At 29.1% G+C, this 16499-nt stretch overlaps 1 protein-coding gene across 1 annotated transcript in view; it reads left to right on the top strand.

The window, feature by feature from the left end:
• The window catches only part of ND-PDSW (NADH dehydrogenase (ubiquinone) PDSW subunit), a 33734-nt gene extending 17470 nt beyond the window's left edge, over positions 1–16264 (top strand). The window contains exons 4-5 of the mRNA XM_035361679.2: positions 3421–3560; positions 16040–16264. Coding sequence (XP_035217570.1) covers positions 3421–3560; positions 16040–16152 — 253 coding nt within the window. The 3' untranslated portion in view covers positions 16153–16264. The remainder of the gene's footprint in view (positions 1–3420; positions 3561–16039) is intronic.
• Positions 16265–16499: the final 235 nt, after the last annotated feature.

The raw sequence follows: 16499 nt of genomic DNA, 5'->3' as shown, positions 1-16499 counted from the left end.
CAAATATTTTTACGTAATGTATAAATAAAATAAGATAAAGATAAGACAATACAGACAAAGAAAAAATGTAAAGACTTTGTACTGTATTACTTTTAAACACATGCTGGCAAAGGAGTCACACTATTGCCAATAACAGTGTGTTGATTGACATTGTATTGATGTTGGCTACTAATGTACTTTAGACCCTTAAATGGTTGTTGTGGGAGTTGCTGGAGCTATATATTTTGCTGCAAGATGCAATCTGTAGAAATCTCTGTGGGCTGTAAATTCTGCTGCTCAGTGCCTCTCCTAAATTCTAAAAATTCAGCCATGTGTAAGTTTTGTAGTGCGGTGCTCCTCTAAATTCTAAAATTTTTGCCATCCCTAAATTATGCCACACTGTTGTGGCCATACAAATTGCACCTGTTCTGGCCCTATGGAGAGCGGGGTTATTATTCTATCTGTACTAAAATAATAAGTGAAGTTCCAAATGTAGCCATGCCAATATATCATCTTACTAGATTTAAAGTAAATGGTCTGAAATCTTGGAATCGCCAAAGTCTCAGTGGTTCCATATCTGAAACTTTGCATTCTATATCATGAATATAATATGTATAATGCTTAATATGTACAATGCCAAACTGTGCAATTCTGTGTTTTTTTTAAGCAAAAACTAATTACTGTGTATGTGAGACAATTCAAACTGTCATTCTATATACTCAGCAATCTGTTTTCACTAAAAAAAAAAAAAAAAATAAATAAATAAATAAATAAATAAATAAATAAATAAATAAAAAAATTTCATAAATTGGGCATCCGGCACAAATTTGGTGAAGAATGATTATCTGCCCTTCAACACAAAATCTAGGATGGAAAATTATTGGACTGATGGTCATTCTTCTCACTTGTTCGCAGTGGTGCTATTGCGGACATGATGTAAATAGGCATTTGGTGCATTGATGCACATTTGGTGACTGGCATCCCATTGACAGAACAGTATCTTTTTTACTATAATTTATTCTTTAAAAAAAAAAAAAAAAAAAAGGAAAGAGTGACCAAATTTTAAAACTTCATCAAAATGAAATCCAGTCTCCATTCTGCTTAAAGTAACCTTCTGTCTTAATTTGCATCATGCTTTCAATGTTCTTTGGAACTCATTAATTCAAGTGTGTCTGGCAACCTATGGAATTCTACCACTGTATCATGTATGGAATCAATACTCAAGATCATAGAAAGTGTCTGCAAAGAGGCTAGGTAAGCTAGTAGGATATCAATGGAATGTTGATATATATATATATATATATATATATATATGCAAATCGCTGTGAAGTCAATTTGAATAATAATAAAAAAATAAAAAGCTGAATTTAAACCAATACAATAATAGATACTTTCTTCATGTTTGGCTGCTATCCCTCATCTTATTGATTAATATTTGTGTTATTCTTATATATATATAATTTTTCAAATGGAAAATTTATAATCCTTCTGAGAATTTTCATGCAAAATTGATCAGTAAATATATAAAACCAATTTTTCACAAAGATTAAAAATTGAAATTCAAATGAACATAAAATCCTATAAATGTAGAATAAGAATATTTTAAAATATAAAAATTAAAATGAACTATCGGGAAAAAAAAAAAAAAAAAAAAAAAAAAAAGAGGAAGAATATAAAAGAACTAGAAAAAAAAGGAATCCAATCAACTTTGACATAACGTCATCAGGAGTTATGTTGAATTTAATTACAGTTCCCCTTCCAAAACAAAATCCTTGCTTTTCTGTATCCAGAATTAGCTGATGAACCATTTCAATGTATTTTTCATATCAATTATTCATGTAATTCATATAATTTATTTAATAGTTCACCCGAAAATTCTGGTCCTCCTCAAAGCAAAAGAAATGGCAAAAATACTTAAAATTAAAAAAAAAAAAAAAAAAAAAAAATTATTCAAAAACTTATATTTATGTATAAGCTAATACAGTCAAAAGTCGTTAATCCGAACTCGTCGGGACTTCGGCGATTCCGGATTATAGATCATCAGTTTAAATCTCGTAAGATGGCATGCACAAAATCTAAAATTAAAAATAGGAAACCATAATTTATGAAATATAGAACAATTATGATCTAAAGGGTATCAAACAAAAAAAGAAGCTTAATATTTATTTATTTACTTTATTAAACATTTCTTTCAATGTAAGTTGTTTCGTTTTATGTGATAATACTTTCTCTTTAATTCTATAAACAGACATAATTTCTTGTTCAGTTACAAAGTTCCGCTGTTCCTGTAATTGCTGTGCCGAGAATACCGACTAACTTGTCAATCGAAATTTTTTCGCTTTCACTAACCTCTCTGTCACCTTCTTCATGTCTTTATCCATTTTTTGCAGCAATTCCACTTTTTGTTTGATGGACATTGAGACATACTTTCGTTTTGTAGATCCTTTGGGAGCTCCAGAATCGGAAATTGACATAATCGAAAGTTAAAGTTTACTTTTATAAAATTGCTCTTACAGTCTGCAAAAAATAATAAGCCGCATCCAATTCGAAGATTAAGGAACAACGCAATCATCAACATTAACTGAAATAGGTAATTATATAATTTTAGCTTATACCGTCTGTTATACATTAAACGCGCACGCGAAAACATATTCTGCACTTGCGCACACGCATATGCGCGTGCGCGTAAAGCTCTTACGTGCATGCGTAAACGCCTATGCGCATGTGTCAATGCGGCGCATGCGCAGAAAGTTTTTAGCTTTGAGGTCCGGATTATAGATCATTCTGGATTATGGGTGTCCGAATTAACGACTTTTGACTGTATATATTTGATTTCCTTTATCTCTCTCTATGAAAGGAAATCAAGTACTAAGAATTCATGTCTTCAAATGAGATTGACAATGAAAAATTTAATTGCAATTTTTTGAGTTTTGACCTTTATTTAAGGAAACATAATTATTGCAAATAACCTTATTTGTGCAAGAATGTGAACTTGTTGTTTCATCATGACAACATACCAAGTCACTTTGTTTTGAAAATGTAATAATTTGGGGTAAAAGAGAAATTTGTCATGGTTCTTCATCCATGTGCTTTATCAGATTTGGCATTCTTAAGATATTTTACCCCAATAGCAGAATCTAAAGAATTGACATTTTGAATGTACGGGGAATATTTAAGCTAAACTGCAGACATGCCTTGACACACTTCACTTAAAAGATTTCCAAGGAACAGTCTAATCATGATATGAGTATTGTAATCAATACATAAATGTAAAATGGGATAGTTTAAAAACGAATGTAGATTTAATTCACTTAGATAAATTTTCAGATTTTTATTAGCTTTCTTCTTGCTATTAAATAAGCATGTACGTCAAATAAATATAATTTTATGACTGTATTGAAATTTGTTCCAAATTTTATAATGTACATATTTCTGTATTAGGGCTGTTGATGGTCAAATAGTAGCCCTTTTAGGGCGAAGAAAACTTGATTGCATAAAATATGAAGGTTATGAGGCTGAGGAGAGATGCAAAAAAATAGTTGATGACCATAAAGAAGCTTTGCTGAACTATTTTATTAAATGTAAGTATATTTTTAGAAATATAGGTGATTTTTAAAATGAGTAGAATTTAAAACATTTTGTAGGTTAGTAATATGCCTTTTCTCTGCTCTGGGAAAAAGAGGTTAATTTTTGAAAGCTACCTGTTTCGATGTATCAAAAATTATAAAAAAGCCATCTAATTAACTTTTTTTAAATCATTACACTAAGAATAAGGTGAAGAAATGGTTTTCATAATTTGTGATAAATTGAAGATTTTATAAACCATGGATTTGGTAGTGTTAAAATTTAAAAGTATTGGATATGAAATGATTTTAAAAAAAATTATTTGTCTTGATAAATAAGGAAACATTAGCATTAGTGATGCAGAATGATTTTCATGTAGAAAATTATTTGCAGATTTGTATGATGTTGTAAAGCACGTGGTTAAATTCACAGTTCATAAGCTGCATTTGCCATTATGGCTCCTTCATATTTGCTTCCCACCAAATCCAGTGGAACTAACTGATGTACGGAACTCTAATTTACGTTCACACTTGCTTGAACTCTCTGTGAACAAGAACCAGCTTCTAATTGCCAATAAGCAAAAAAATGACTACCCATTTACATTGTTTGCATTTCATTTAGGATGGTTTTTCACCTTAAACTTGAATTGCCTTTTGCTGCATTATATAATATTTAATTACTATATTGTACAACCATAATGTGTTCTGCTACATTATGCATATTTACTTATATATAATCTAGCAGAATTATACTTTATACTTTAGAATAACAACAAAGAATGACCTTGTTTGATTACCTATATTCTTTAAATCTGATCAACTTTTTATATATTTAATTTAAGTTAATATTATTTTTATTAATATTATTTACAACTTTTTATATATTTAATTTAATCTGATCAACTTTTTATATATTTTATTTTTCAGCAATGAATTTAATTTTAAAACTGTAATGGTCAGTATATAACATATTTCATATGTCTAATACTGACCATTACAGTTTTAAAATTAAATTCATTGCTGAAAGGGTTAAAAGAAGGAAAAATATTATGTTCTTTCATTGCTTAAAACTTACTTTATATTCCATAGTAGATTTTATCATATTTATGAACTTTAAAAAAACTATGGAATTTTACTTATGATAGGTGGTATCAGTTATTCAGTTCAGTTGTCATTTCAAAATCCAACCACAGAACTAACTGTAATGGAGAAGAGAAAATTATTCACCATTTCAGTGTAGGTCTGCTGTAAGAATCGAAACGCTGTTTCTTTTTGAAACATACATGTCTAATCTTTCAACCAGTTATCTCATAAAATGGGTTGCTACTTTCTGTAGGTAAATATCACTTAGATTGGCGGTTCTCAACTTTTTGACTAATGCATACTATCTAAACAAAAATTGAAATCTTTAGTACCACCACTACATTTTACAATGATTATTTTTCAGTTTCTCAATAGAAATCTTTTAAAAATAGTATTTTGTTATTTGCACAAGCAATTGGTTATTTATATTAAATATGTACACCTAAAAATATTAGATTAAAAATTGGTTGCCATTTTAATTATTAAAATTTAAGTTACAATAATTTAGTCTGAAATTTAATGTGAAATTGGGCTTGTTTAAGAGAGATCAATTTCTTTATGTATGATCTTAATTCATTTAGTTTTAACCATAAATTAAGATCCACTTTTAATTTTTGTTCTGTATTTATTTTTCATATATAACATGGAAGATAATCCTTGTTCAAACAAATAGGAGCAAAAGGGCAATAAAAATTTAATAGCTTTATTTGAAATACCTGTAAATTCTTTTTTTCAGTTCAGCCAAATTTAACAAATTTGTTATTTTTGAAATCTTCAGTTAGAGTTCGATAACAGAAAATTTCTATTAATTATTTTTTTTCTTCATGAGATAAAATTTCAGTTACACTAATGAATTTCTAATCCAATTTTCTTTTTCACAATCCTCGGGAAAATACATGTAGAAATTATTTATCAATGGTAAACAATTATTTTTAATATCGGATGCTAATTTTTCTTTTAGTTTCAAATTATTTTCGGATAGGAAACTTTTTAAAAGTGGTAAAAGGCTTCTAATATTATTATCCAATTCTTTTATTATTAGCTTGAATTTTTCTATCATTACATTTATTTTATCTCTAATGGTAAACAAATTAACACTTTGTCCTTGTAATCCTAAATTTAATTCCTTTAACTTTCCAAAAATATCAGCTAAATATTCTAAACATGCCAACCATAATTTACTAAATAAACATTTTTACAATTCAAATTTTGAATTAAAAGGAAAATTTTAATTTGTGATTGAAGTTCAAAAAGACAACTTAAAATTTTGCCTCTGAACCTTACTTCGAAATATAACAAAAGCATTTCATATCCAACTGCCCATTTCTTGGCATAAAATTGCAAATATTCTTGAATTGAAAACTCGGCTTTAAGTAAAATTAACAATGTTCTCAGCTTGATTCAAAACGATTTCCAGGTTTTGGGGAATTGTTTTGGCTACTAAAGCTTCACGATGAATGCAGTAATGAGTAAATTTAGTTTCAGGTGTGACGTTCTTTATTTGAGAAAAAACACCGGAATGTTAAAGCTTCCATCTCTGCATATGGCAACACAGTTATTCCAACAACAATCATTCTCAGACATAAAATTGTCAGTTACTTTGAAAATGTCAGGCAATTCATTTCTATTTTTCAAAATGTATGTAAACTAATAAATAAACAAAGTTCATTATATCAGTACAGTAAGACCCGCTTAACGCTGTTTTGTTAGCGCTCTTTTATTTCAAACCGGGTATTCCCCGAAATTGCTCGCATCACTATGGGGATTTTCTGAAATTGTCACAGCGTTAGGTTTCCAAATAACATATCTGAAACAGTGTAGTTGTGTTTGTTGTTTGGTGCAGTGCTGTATGGACGCATTTTTATCATTTGGAACATTTGTTGACATTATTGTAAGTATAAATTTATATAATACTATAATGATTAATACAGTGACAAATATTATTATCTTTAGTTTTTATCATGGGTGATAATAAAAAAGCAAGAAAAGAAAGCAACCAGAAAAAGCATATCAAAATGAAATGGAATGGAAACTAAAATGCAAGTGATTAGAAGATTAGATTCTGGTGAACGTCAATCTCAAATTAGTGCTGCATTGAATTTGGCAACTTGAACAATAAGGACAATTCTTAAGAATAAAGAATACGTCTTCGGCAACTGCGTCAAGCTCTGCAACTAGAATTACCCGTTCTAGAAATAACATTATAGAGGAAATGGAAAAATGACTGTCTATATGGATTGATGACGAAATTGAACACAATATGCCGTTAAGCCAATCTATGGAAAAAGCTAGAAGAATTTTTAATTACATTCAAGCTGACGCAAGTGACATAAGTGAAACTTTCCTTGCTATTCGAGGATGGTTTAATAGATTTAAACATCAAAATAATTTTCACAACATAAAGATTACAGGAGAAGCAGCAAGTGGTGATATGAAAGCGGCGGCTGAATTTCCAGCAACATTAAAAACAATAATTGAACAAGGAAGCTATCTCCAGAATTGGTTTTTAATGTTGATGAAACAGGCCTGTTTTGGAAAAGAATGCCAAAACGAACATTTCTATCCCATGAAGAGAAGCGAGCATCAAGATTTAAAGCTGCAAAAGATCGCTTAACACTTCTACTGGGTGGTAACGCAAGCGGAGATTTCAAATTAAAACCACTACTAGTTTACCACTCCAAAAACACAAGAGTGATGAAAGGCATATCTAAATCAACTTTACCTGTACTTTGGGAGTCTAATAAAAAATCATGGATAACTATGAAAATTTTCCAGGATTGGTTCACTGAACATTTCTGTCTGTCTGTTAAACGATATTGCGAAATTAAAAAACTTGAACAAAGAAGTACTACTATTAATTGATAATGCTAAAAGCCACCCAACAAATTTATCAGACTTAAGAACATGCATTCCAGTCAAAGTGGTTTTCTTGCCGCCTAACACAATTGCCTTAATCCAACCAATGGACCAAGGCATTATATCCAATTTTAAGGCTTATTACTTGCGGCGAACATTTAAGCAGATGTTTGAAAAAACAGACAGGGAAGAGAAGCAATCAATAAGAGAATTTTGGAAAAACTACAATATCATGAATGCTGCAGAAAACAAACCTTTCTTGGAATGAGATAACAGAAAGATCTTTGAAAGGAGTATGGAAGAACATTTGGCCAGATTTATGTAAGAGCGAAGACATAGGACATTCTGTCGATATAGATGAAATAGTGGAATTAGTGAAACAAACCGGTTTAGATGAGGTAAATGTGGAAGACATTGAAGAAATAGTTCAAGAAACATCAGCTACTCTTTCTAATCACGAGCTCAAGGAATTAACTGAGCAAGAAGAAAACAAAAATAGTATTGATAGTAGTGATTTCGAAGAAGAGCAAGAAGAACTTTCGATGCCGTTTGTAAAAAGGAGTTTGACCAGTATAACTGAAATTATGGACCCATTTGTTGAAAATGATCCAAATTTTGACAGGAGTTCAAAAGCAATACGAGGTGTTATAGATGCTTTATCCACTTATCAACAACTTCTAACAGAATGCAAAAGGAAAACGCAAACTACATTAGATGCCTTCTTGACAAAAAGGCAGAAAATTTGAAATGAATAGACTGAATGATCTGACTGACTGAGAATTTTGTTTTTATAAGTATATTCGTTTATATTGTTTTTATTTTTCTAAGAAATAAATGTTTGGTTTTATTTTTATTAAAAAAACATTATTAAATTTAATACCTAACCAATTTTCTATCCATCTTCCCCTAACCCCATTATTTACATGTTAAGATAGCCTCGTTTAGCGCTGTTTCGCATTACGCTCTGCTTTGATGGAACGTATCCCCCCGTGTTAAGCGGGGTTTTTCTGTACTTTCATCCAATTGTAGTGCAAAATATTCGTGTTTTATTTTTTGAATAAGTGTCTCTTTTATGGAATTTATCATTTCATGAATTTGTATACTTATTGTATCATTTGATAATGGAATTTTATTAAGTTCATTAGCCACTTTTCCGTTGAGTAAAAGTTAAAATGTTATCTTTAGCTGCAGGCAGTATAAGATTTTCCCCAATAGTGTGAGCCTGCCCAGTCCTGGCAATTCGTAGGCTTATTAGGTAACTAGCTTCCAAAGCTTTTTCACTTTAACAAAACTTTTCATTACTTGTTTACTATTTTTGAAGTCCGATAATTTTCTCTTAAAATATACTTCAGATTTATACTTTGAATTAGCATGCTTAGATTCAAGAAGGCTTTTAAGAAAAGATGGTTTCACACTTTGATTGAATAATAAATTCACCACAAATAACACATTGAGGTTGAGGGTTTATTTCATCTCGATTCCAAGTGGAGCCAAATGATGAATAATTTCCATTATATTTTCTATAAACAATTTTTCTTTTACTTTCAGTATTCTTAGTGCTAGTAAATTGACCTGGACCCATCACCTGTGAGTCATCACTTTTCCTTTTAGTCAATCCTAGCCATTTTTCCATTTTAATAATCTAGGTTTGTTTTATTATTTTTTTACAAATATTTAAGTGTACAGTATATTATGAATTCAGCAAGAAGGCAAAATGCCTGCTGTTAGAGACAGCAAATCAATGTAAAAAGTTATTCTAATTGAAAATAGAGCAGTATGAGCCCGGAAATGGCATCGACATAAAGGGTAGACATGCTAACAAATCGGATCACCTTTAAGAGAATTAATGAAATACTGTTATCGTTTGACATGAGCTAATTTTTATTTCATTTTGGATTGCTTTGCAAAGTCTATGAGCGGCTACTGACCTTGAATAAAGCTCAGATTGCATAAATTTAAGAGTGTTAGAGAAAAAAACTTAAACAGGATGTTGGGATATTTAATTTTTGAATGTAATAGTTAAAAATACTTTGTGTCTTTGCATGCCACCTATTTTTCTTTTGTGCACCACCGGTTGAGAATCGTTGACTTAGATCAATGGTTTTAACCTTTTAACTGTCATGCCCGAGATTATCTCGGGCTCAGCACTGGTGATCGAATTCTCGGACGTGACATTTTCGAACAAAACTTTAAAAATTTTACCCATGTACTTCAAAATATCAATTTTTAACTACTTAAGTATATTTTATTTTGTACTAAACATTTGATTTTTCCAATTAAAAAATTTAACAATTTGTGTACCCAAATCATCAAAATAACTTGACAGTTAAAGGGCTAAATGTTTCAAGTCACAGCTTCTAAACATGCTGATGTCCTTGAAAGTGGTGTAAGTCCATTTTATATTATATGGAGATATTTAAGGATTTGTAAATGGCTTGAAAAATATAAGTTAATATGTTCATTTTATGTTTTTTAAATATTAAATTGATTAAAATTTTTAATGGGATCATTTTTAAAGCATTAGTTAAAAGAATTTTATACTTTTGTTGGTCTGAAATGGATTTGCACCACTTTCACAATGTGAAAATCATACATTTGTAAAATATTTCAAATTTTCATGGTCTTCTTCGTGTTGGGGATAAATCTGCTGTTTTAAACTCTGTATTTTCATCAAATGAAGTTTTATGCAGCATTGTATATGGTTTGTTTTTTAAAACCCTTATCTAACATATCTTCAGCAACATACCTCTTCACCATTAGTATTTTTTCATCTTTCTTACAATTGTATTTTCTAGTGGTTTTGTCAAAACAAAATCATCTTATTTCATTTCATGTAAAATAAACTTTTTATGTTTTAGGCATTGTTGTATGCTGATACAATAATCTGTAGCAATAGAAGTTTTTTTCTTTTTTCTTTTTTTTCTTTTTTTTCTTTTTTTTCTTTTTTTTTTTTTTTTTTCTTATGGACATCTTGATAGTTCCAAATTTGGCATCATTTGGTAGATCAGAATGTCCAGAGTATAAAAATTTATGATTGATAATTTCTATGTATTTTGGGAGGTCTGTACAATTCCACATCAAAGCCAATTTTAAATTCCTATTTAGTCCAGTGCACATATCGCTGTATGCTATTACATGTTGTTGCGTTGGTTGGTTACCTTTTGCAAATGCTTCAAACAACACAAAGCAATTTCTTGGATAACCCTACATGCAATAGTTTCATCCCATGCATACATACTAATGTTGCTGTCTTGAAAATTGTGAAATCCCTCATTTAAAACATACATATTATGTTTATAATATGCAATGGATGTTGACAATTTTGGGTAGGGTGGTCTAAAAGGGTAGCATATAATGGCTCTCGTACACTGAAAACTTTGAATGTGTATCTATAAATTTTATTTCGGATTCTGAAGTTTTTTAGAGTATTCTGGTGTGCACCCATACATATCCAAATCATTATCTTTATATTTTAAAATACAATCTGTTCACCCTATTGATATTTAAAAAGTATTTACAAAAAAGTTTTGGCAAACCCAAACTTTCCCAGCTAGATCAGTTAAATGGTATTTATTTGCATTTTTTTTTTTTTTTTTTTGTGTGTGTGTGTGTGATCCTGAATAATTTTTTTTTTACATTAAAGCTTTGAACAGCTCTGGAGAGACATATATTCTATTTATTAAAATCTGCCAGGTTCCAATATGTGTTAGAATTTGCTTTGCATTCAGCTTCATTAACAAAAGTTTGAAAATTTGTTGAGCAGTTATGTGATTTTCTTTTAAAATTTTTATTTAAATATGCATTTTTTTCATCAGAATCTGATTCTAAAGTTCTCTTTCTGTTTCTTTTCATTGGAATGATTTCTTTAAAATAACATTAATATTAAAATTAATTAAAATGTAGAACAAAATGTATCAAAGTAAGAGTTTATTTTATAAAAACCTGCCAAAATCACTGTCTAGTTTTAAGGTGCCATTATCAAATATTACATAATATAAAATGCACACTTGTTATAAAATTAACAATTAGTAATTTTAGAGGTAATTGTACTTTACTTCAAAATAATTGAACAAACAGAACACATAACTAAATTTTATACTGTACAATAAACGAAGTACCAAAATTCCAGTGAATGAACAAAAATGTTTATGTCATTAGCAGTGTTGCCATACATATAAAAATGAAGTAGAGAAATTGTATAGTATAAGTTTTGAAGTAAATATTGTGTCTTTATTGGACTTACACCACTTTCAAACTAATTATATTTGTAATTTCATTAACTGCGTAAATTAATATTGACAAAATGAGGAAAATTTTGAAACCTTTTTTTGAAGAACTGTTTATAGATAAAAAGCTCCTAGCAGATTGCATTCATTGTTATCATTAATTAACACTTTTTGTCAAAAATGAACTTGCACCACTTTCAAAGAAACTGGCTCGATTATAAATACCAGTCTCCTATGTGCATGAGTCATAGTTACAGGTCTTTAAATGAGCATAATCAGCACAGTGTTTTATTTTCAGGATACTTATTTTGTGCTGATATGTGTATAATTTTGCATTGCGAATACTGGTATTTTCATTTTTTTGAAAATAATTTCATATTGTATTTATTTTATTTACATAATAGTATAGGAAGAAGAAGTAAAAGAATAATAATAATTTTAAAAATTACAGGGAATTTATAAAATAATGAGGTTTTGTGTTCAATATTTATCTAAATGTGGTCAATTTGTGCCAGTTGTACTGTTTCGGAAAACTATTCAGGCTGCAAAAATAAACAAAAAATTCATAATAATGAAACGGTTGTACGTAATCATATTTTTTGTTTTGTTAAAGAGAATTATGAAATAGTTTTCTGAAGTTTTCCTTAATTAAATGAACTAGCTTTTCTGAATTAATATTGATAATAAATTTTAAAAAAACTATAAAAGTTGAGAAATTTTCTTTCTCTTTTTCTTTATTTTTCTAATTTTTGTATAAAGTAAGTTTTTTTTTCTTTTTCTGTCCTTTTATATGCATATATGTAAATAATTTTTTCTGAAAATTAATTTGTTTTAATATTTCAAGTTTAATAATAAAATATTTAGTTTTGGTAAAGAGCTGCCTCTTTTATATGTTTCTGCATTATACTTATTTCCTATAAGAACTTAATTTTTCCTCTGCATTTTGTTCTTTATTTCCTCTGCAGAATCTTTTTTTTTTTTTTTTTTTATTGTCATTTTTTCTCACATTATTGGTCCAACAGATATGCCAAATGTAATTTAAAAAATGAAACATGGTATCAGCTCTGATAAGATTGTAATTCTTCGGCCTTGCATTATTGCAGCTGTTGTTTAAAGTGTTATGCTGTGGTGAGAAGTTTTTGAGCTAACTTTGCATTAAATCATTTTGTGTGTAGTCCTTGAGTACCAGATTTAGTTTTAGTTTGAATTAGACTGTTACTTTAGGATATGTCACCACAAGTGGTGGTTGGTTTCTAAGCACGAGATGTGCATTTTATGTTTAATCTTCATAAAATTATAAATATTTAATAAAAAGGTTTGTTTTAAACTTTTTCATGACTTCGTTGGTATTACAAACCAGTGATAAATCAGTCCAAGTCTGTTAAGAGTTTAAGTGTTCTAGTTTTCGCTGTCAAAAAAAGCCAAACTTTTTAATTGAACTGGGCAGTTTGTATTGATTTATAAAGTAGATATGTTGAGATTAATTATAAAATATGATATCCACCATATGGCTGCTGTCTATGCTGGAATAAGCCTAACCCTTTTGATCAAATTTTCGAAGACTTTTTTTTAAAGTTGGTTGGCTCAAATATCAGCAATAAAGCATTGGATTTCTGTTTTCAGGTCAGGAATTGTTTATGGTTTATTAGCATCTTGGACATAAAAAAAACCCAAATAAAAAAACTCGCATAGTGTCAAGTCAATGTCTGAAAAGCAGTTAACATCTGAAATCAGATGACCAGAAAAACATTGTTTTAACAAACTGATAGTTTTCACTACCTGTATGTGACAGTATTATCTTAAAACCCCATAGAAGGTTTGATATCATGTTAAGATATTGTTCAGCATTTACAGTCAAAACTTTGCCAGTCTCATTTTTAGTGTGTTTTTCTTTTATATCGGAATGCAGTTTTATTAGCCTCAGTGACTGCAGATAGAAAATGTCAAACATTAGGGTTGCCAGCTTAATTATAAAAAAATCTGGAAAATTTAAATCTGATGCATCAGATATGAAGAAGTGAATAGGTAATAGAAAATAACCCCAAGACAAATAAAGGACACAGTAGATGTTCCTGGAATTTATTTTATTCTTGTGTGTATAGATAAATAGGTTGTCATTGTATAGTATATATGATAGCATAACATGTAACTTAATTTTAGAAGTGTTTAGAACAGCGTTCGCCAACTTTTGGTCCATGAAAACCTTTTGGTGGTCCACAGAAAAATTAGGACATTATTTATATTTTTATGAAGATTCAGTTTAAAAAATGACGAGTAACAAAACCTATTAGGGAATATGGATTATACTTTTTTTTTTGGTTTGTTTAAATTTTAGCTACTACTTTTAGCGAAATTCCTTCTGAATTTAGCGATTTTTAGCTACTTTTGCAGGTGTATCTAGTAACATTTGAAAGTGAGAGTTGACATCCATTACAAACATATGTTATTTTAGTTGTTAATAGTACAGTATTTCTCCATGTCTATAGGCAAGTTGATGGATTTTTAGGAGAACCATCTACATTCTTGTTTATAATTGTATCACTGGAAGTTTCCATTTTTGTTTTGTCTTACTATCAATCCATGGGGTCATTGCTGAGTAAGCTTTATTATGTTTACATTAATTAAAAATTAGCAGCATAACACTTTCAGTTTATTGATAATGCTTTGTGTTTGCTGGTATATTCTTGTTTTTCGTGAAGTTCCTTTATAGTGATGTGGAAATGTGAAGCTTTTTGTACAAGAAGGTAAGATTTTTGTACTTTTAATGTATTTTTTCAATGTGAATGAAATGTGTGTGTTAATGAAATGTTAATAGTGTTTTAGTTGTTACTCATAATCAGGGGCGTAGCCTGAATTTCCATAAAGGCATGCTTCTGAACACCAAATGATTCGAAAATTATATTAACAAATGAATATTAGAATTACATGTATTGGAAAATTGAATATTGTTTTTGCATATTAATATGTTGTTTCTAAGTTCTGATATAAGTTTTTTTTTAATTCATATTAGAGGTTCGCCAAATATAAAATTATATATGTAGTGGTCCATGAACTTCTAAGGGTTGACAACCTCTGGTTTAGAATAAGAATTATATTATCAAAGTATATGCATAAATATTATAAGAGAATTTATGTACGTATATTCTCGTATATTCATTAATGTTCTAGAATGAAACCATGTTTCATGTTATATGAGAGTTTCTGCTATTCTCTTATGTAAAAACCAACTAGTGTTGTAGGAAGCTGTGTTATAAATGGAATACCTGCGACTGATAATTTTTTTCTTTTTCGATTGAACATGTCCATGGATCGTCAAAACATGACTTCATGACTTCTAAGTCATCATCCATTGTGCTTGCAAATAAGTAAAATCTGTTAAAAATTTCAACACATCTATACACACACTAGCCAAATCACAATGAAAGTAACATCAAGTTGACATGATGCAGCACATAAAAGAATTAAAATTGTCCGTTGCAAAATAGTTGTGAGCATTAAAAAAAATGTGAATGCCTTATCTTTTTGATTTTGTCTAGTTGTTGCCAAAAGACAAAAATAAACTTGTGTGCTTAAAAAACAGCTATCGTAAGTTTGCACAATAGCGAAGCTCTGACACAAAGCACTGAGTGAAGCATAAAATATACATGTGTTCCGGTAGATCTCAAATTGAGCTGGTTAAAAATCATTACATTTATTGTTCATTACTGGAAATTATTAATAACAAACAGTTAATTTGATAAATTATTCACTTATAATTGTGGCATTTTTGAAAGCTAGATCAATGGTTTGATGTCATTTATTTGAAAAACAACCTAAATTTTATTCTTGTTTTTTGCTTCTGGAACCAATCTTCCACTTTTTCGTATGCACTATATTTTATGTTATCCTGTCTCCCTGCCTGAGAATTTATCTGCTGCATTAAAATGAAATTGTATACATTATCATTCTCCTGTTGGATTGCTTTAAATGCACATTTTATCCTTTAAATTATTTTAAAATAGAATTGTTTTAGTAGGCATTGAATGTTGCTATTTATTTCATGTATGTTGAGGGGTTTTTTTTTTTTTTATTATTATTATTATTTTTTCCCTCCCCTGTATTGTTGTGAGGTTAATTTGATTTCTATTTTATATTTCATTTTGTATTTCCTTTATTTATTTTATAAATGTTTTTGTAAATCTCTTTGAGGCTGAATTATCTTTCTGGAACAGTTCTTATAAAGTACCTTTCTAACTTATATAAATTTACATGTTGTACTTTCAGTAAATTTTTGGTTCATGTTCATAATAATTAAGGAAGCAACAACGATATAATGTTTTAATGTTTTTACAGATGGTGATCTTGGAGCTTATGCTCATGTGAAAAGTTGTTACATGAAACAGAAGCATAGAATGGTGTATGAACGTAGGAAAGCAGCTGGAACATGGAATCCTGAAATCAAATAAATTGTACCTTTTAGTGTAGAATTCTATGAATTTTGCTGAAAATTAATAACATTGTTTTGCTTTCAGCTATGAGCTTTAGAATAAAATTGTACATTAAACTTTTGTTCTCTAATTGTAGTTTAATGTTCATTAGCTTTTATGTATGAATGTGTTTTTATAAATCTTAATTAATTTTGAATCCCTTTGATTTGTAGAATTTGCATAAAATAAATTTAACTGGACAGAAAGTAATAGAGAAATTAAGCTAAAAAATACTCTTTCAATATAATACATACTGGATTTATGTATGCTATATTTATTTTGATACTTTATTTCTTTTCATAATGAAGTGATAATGATTTATTGGG

Source organism: Stegodyphus dumicola, chromosome 1 (genome assembly GCF_044657685.1).
Source record: "Stegodyphus dumicola isolate Sdum_Otavi_A_Nest chromosome 1, ASM4465768v1".
Lineage (NCBI taxonomy): Eukaryota > Metazoa > Arthropoda > Arachnida > Araneae > Eresidae > Stegodyphus > Stegodyphus dumicola.
Note: the sequence above shows the minus strand (reverse complement) of the source record. Positions and strands in the feature narration are given on the sequence as shown.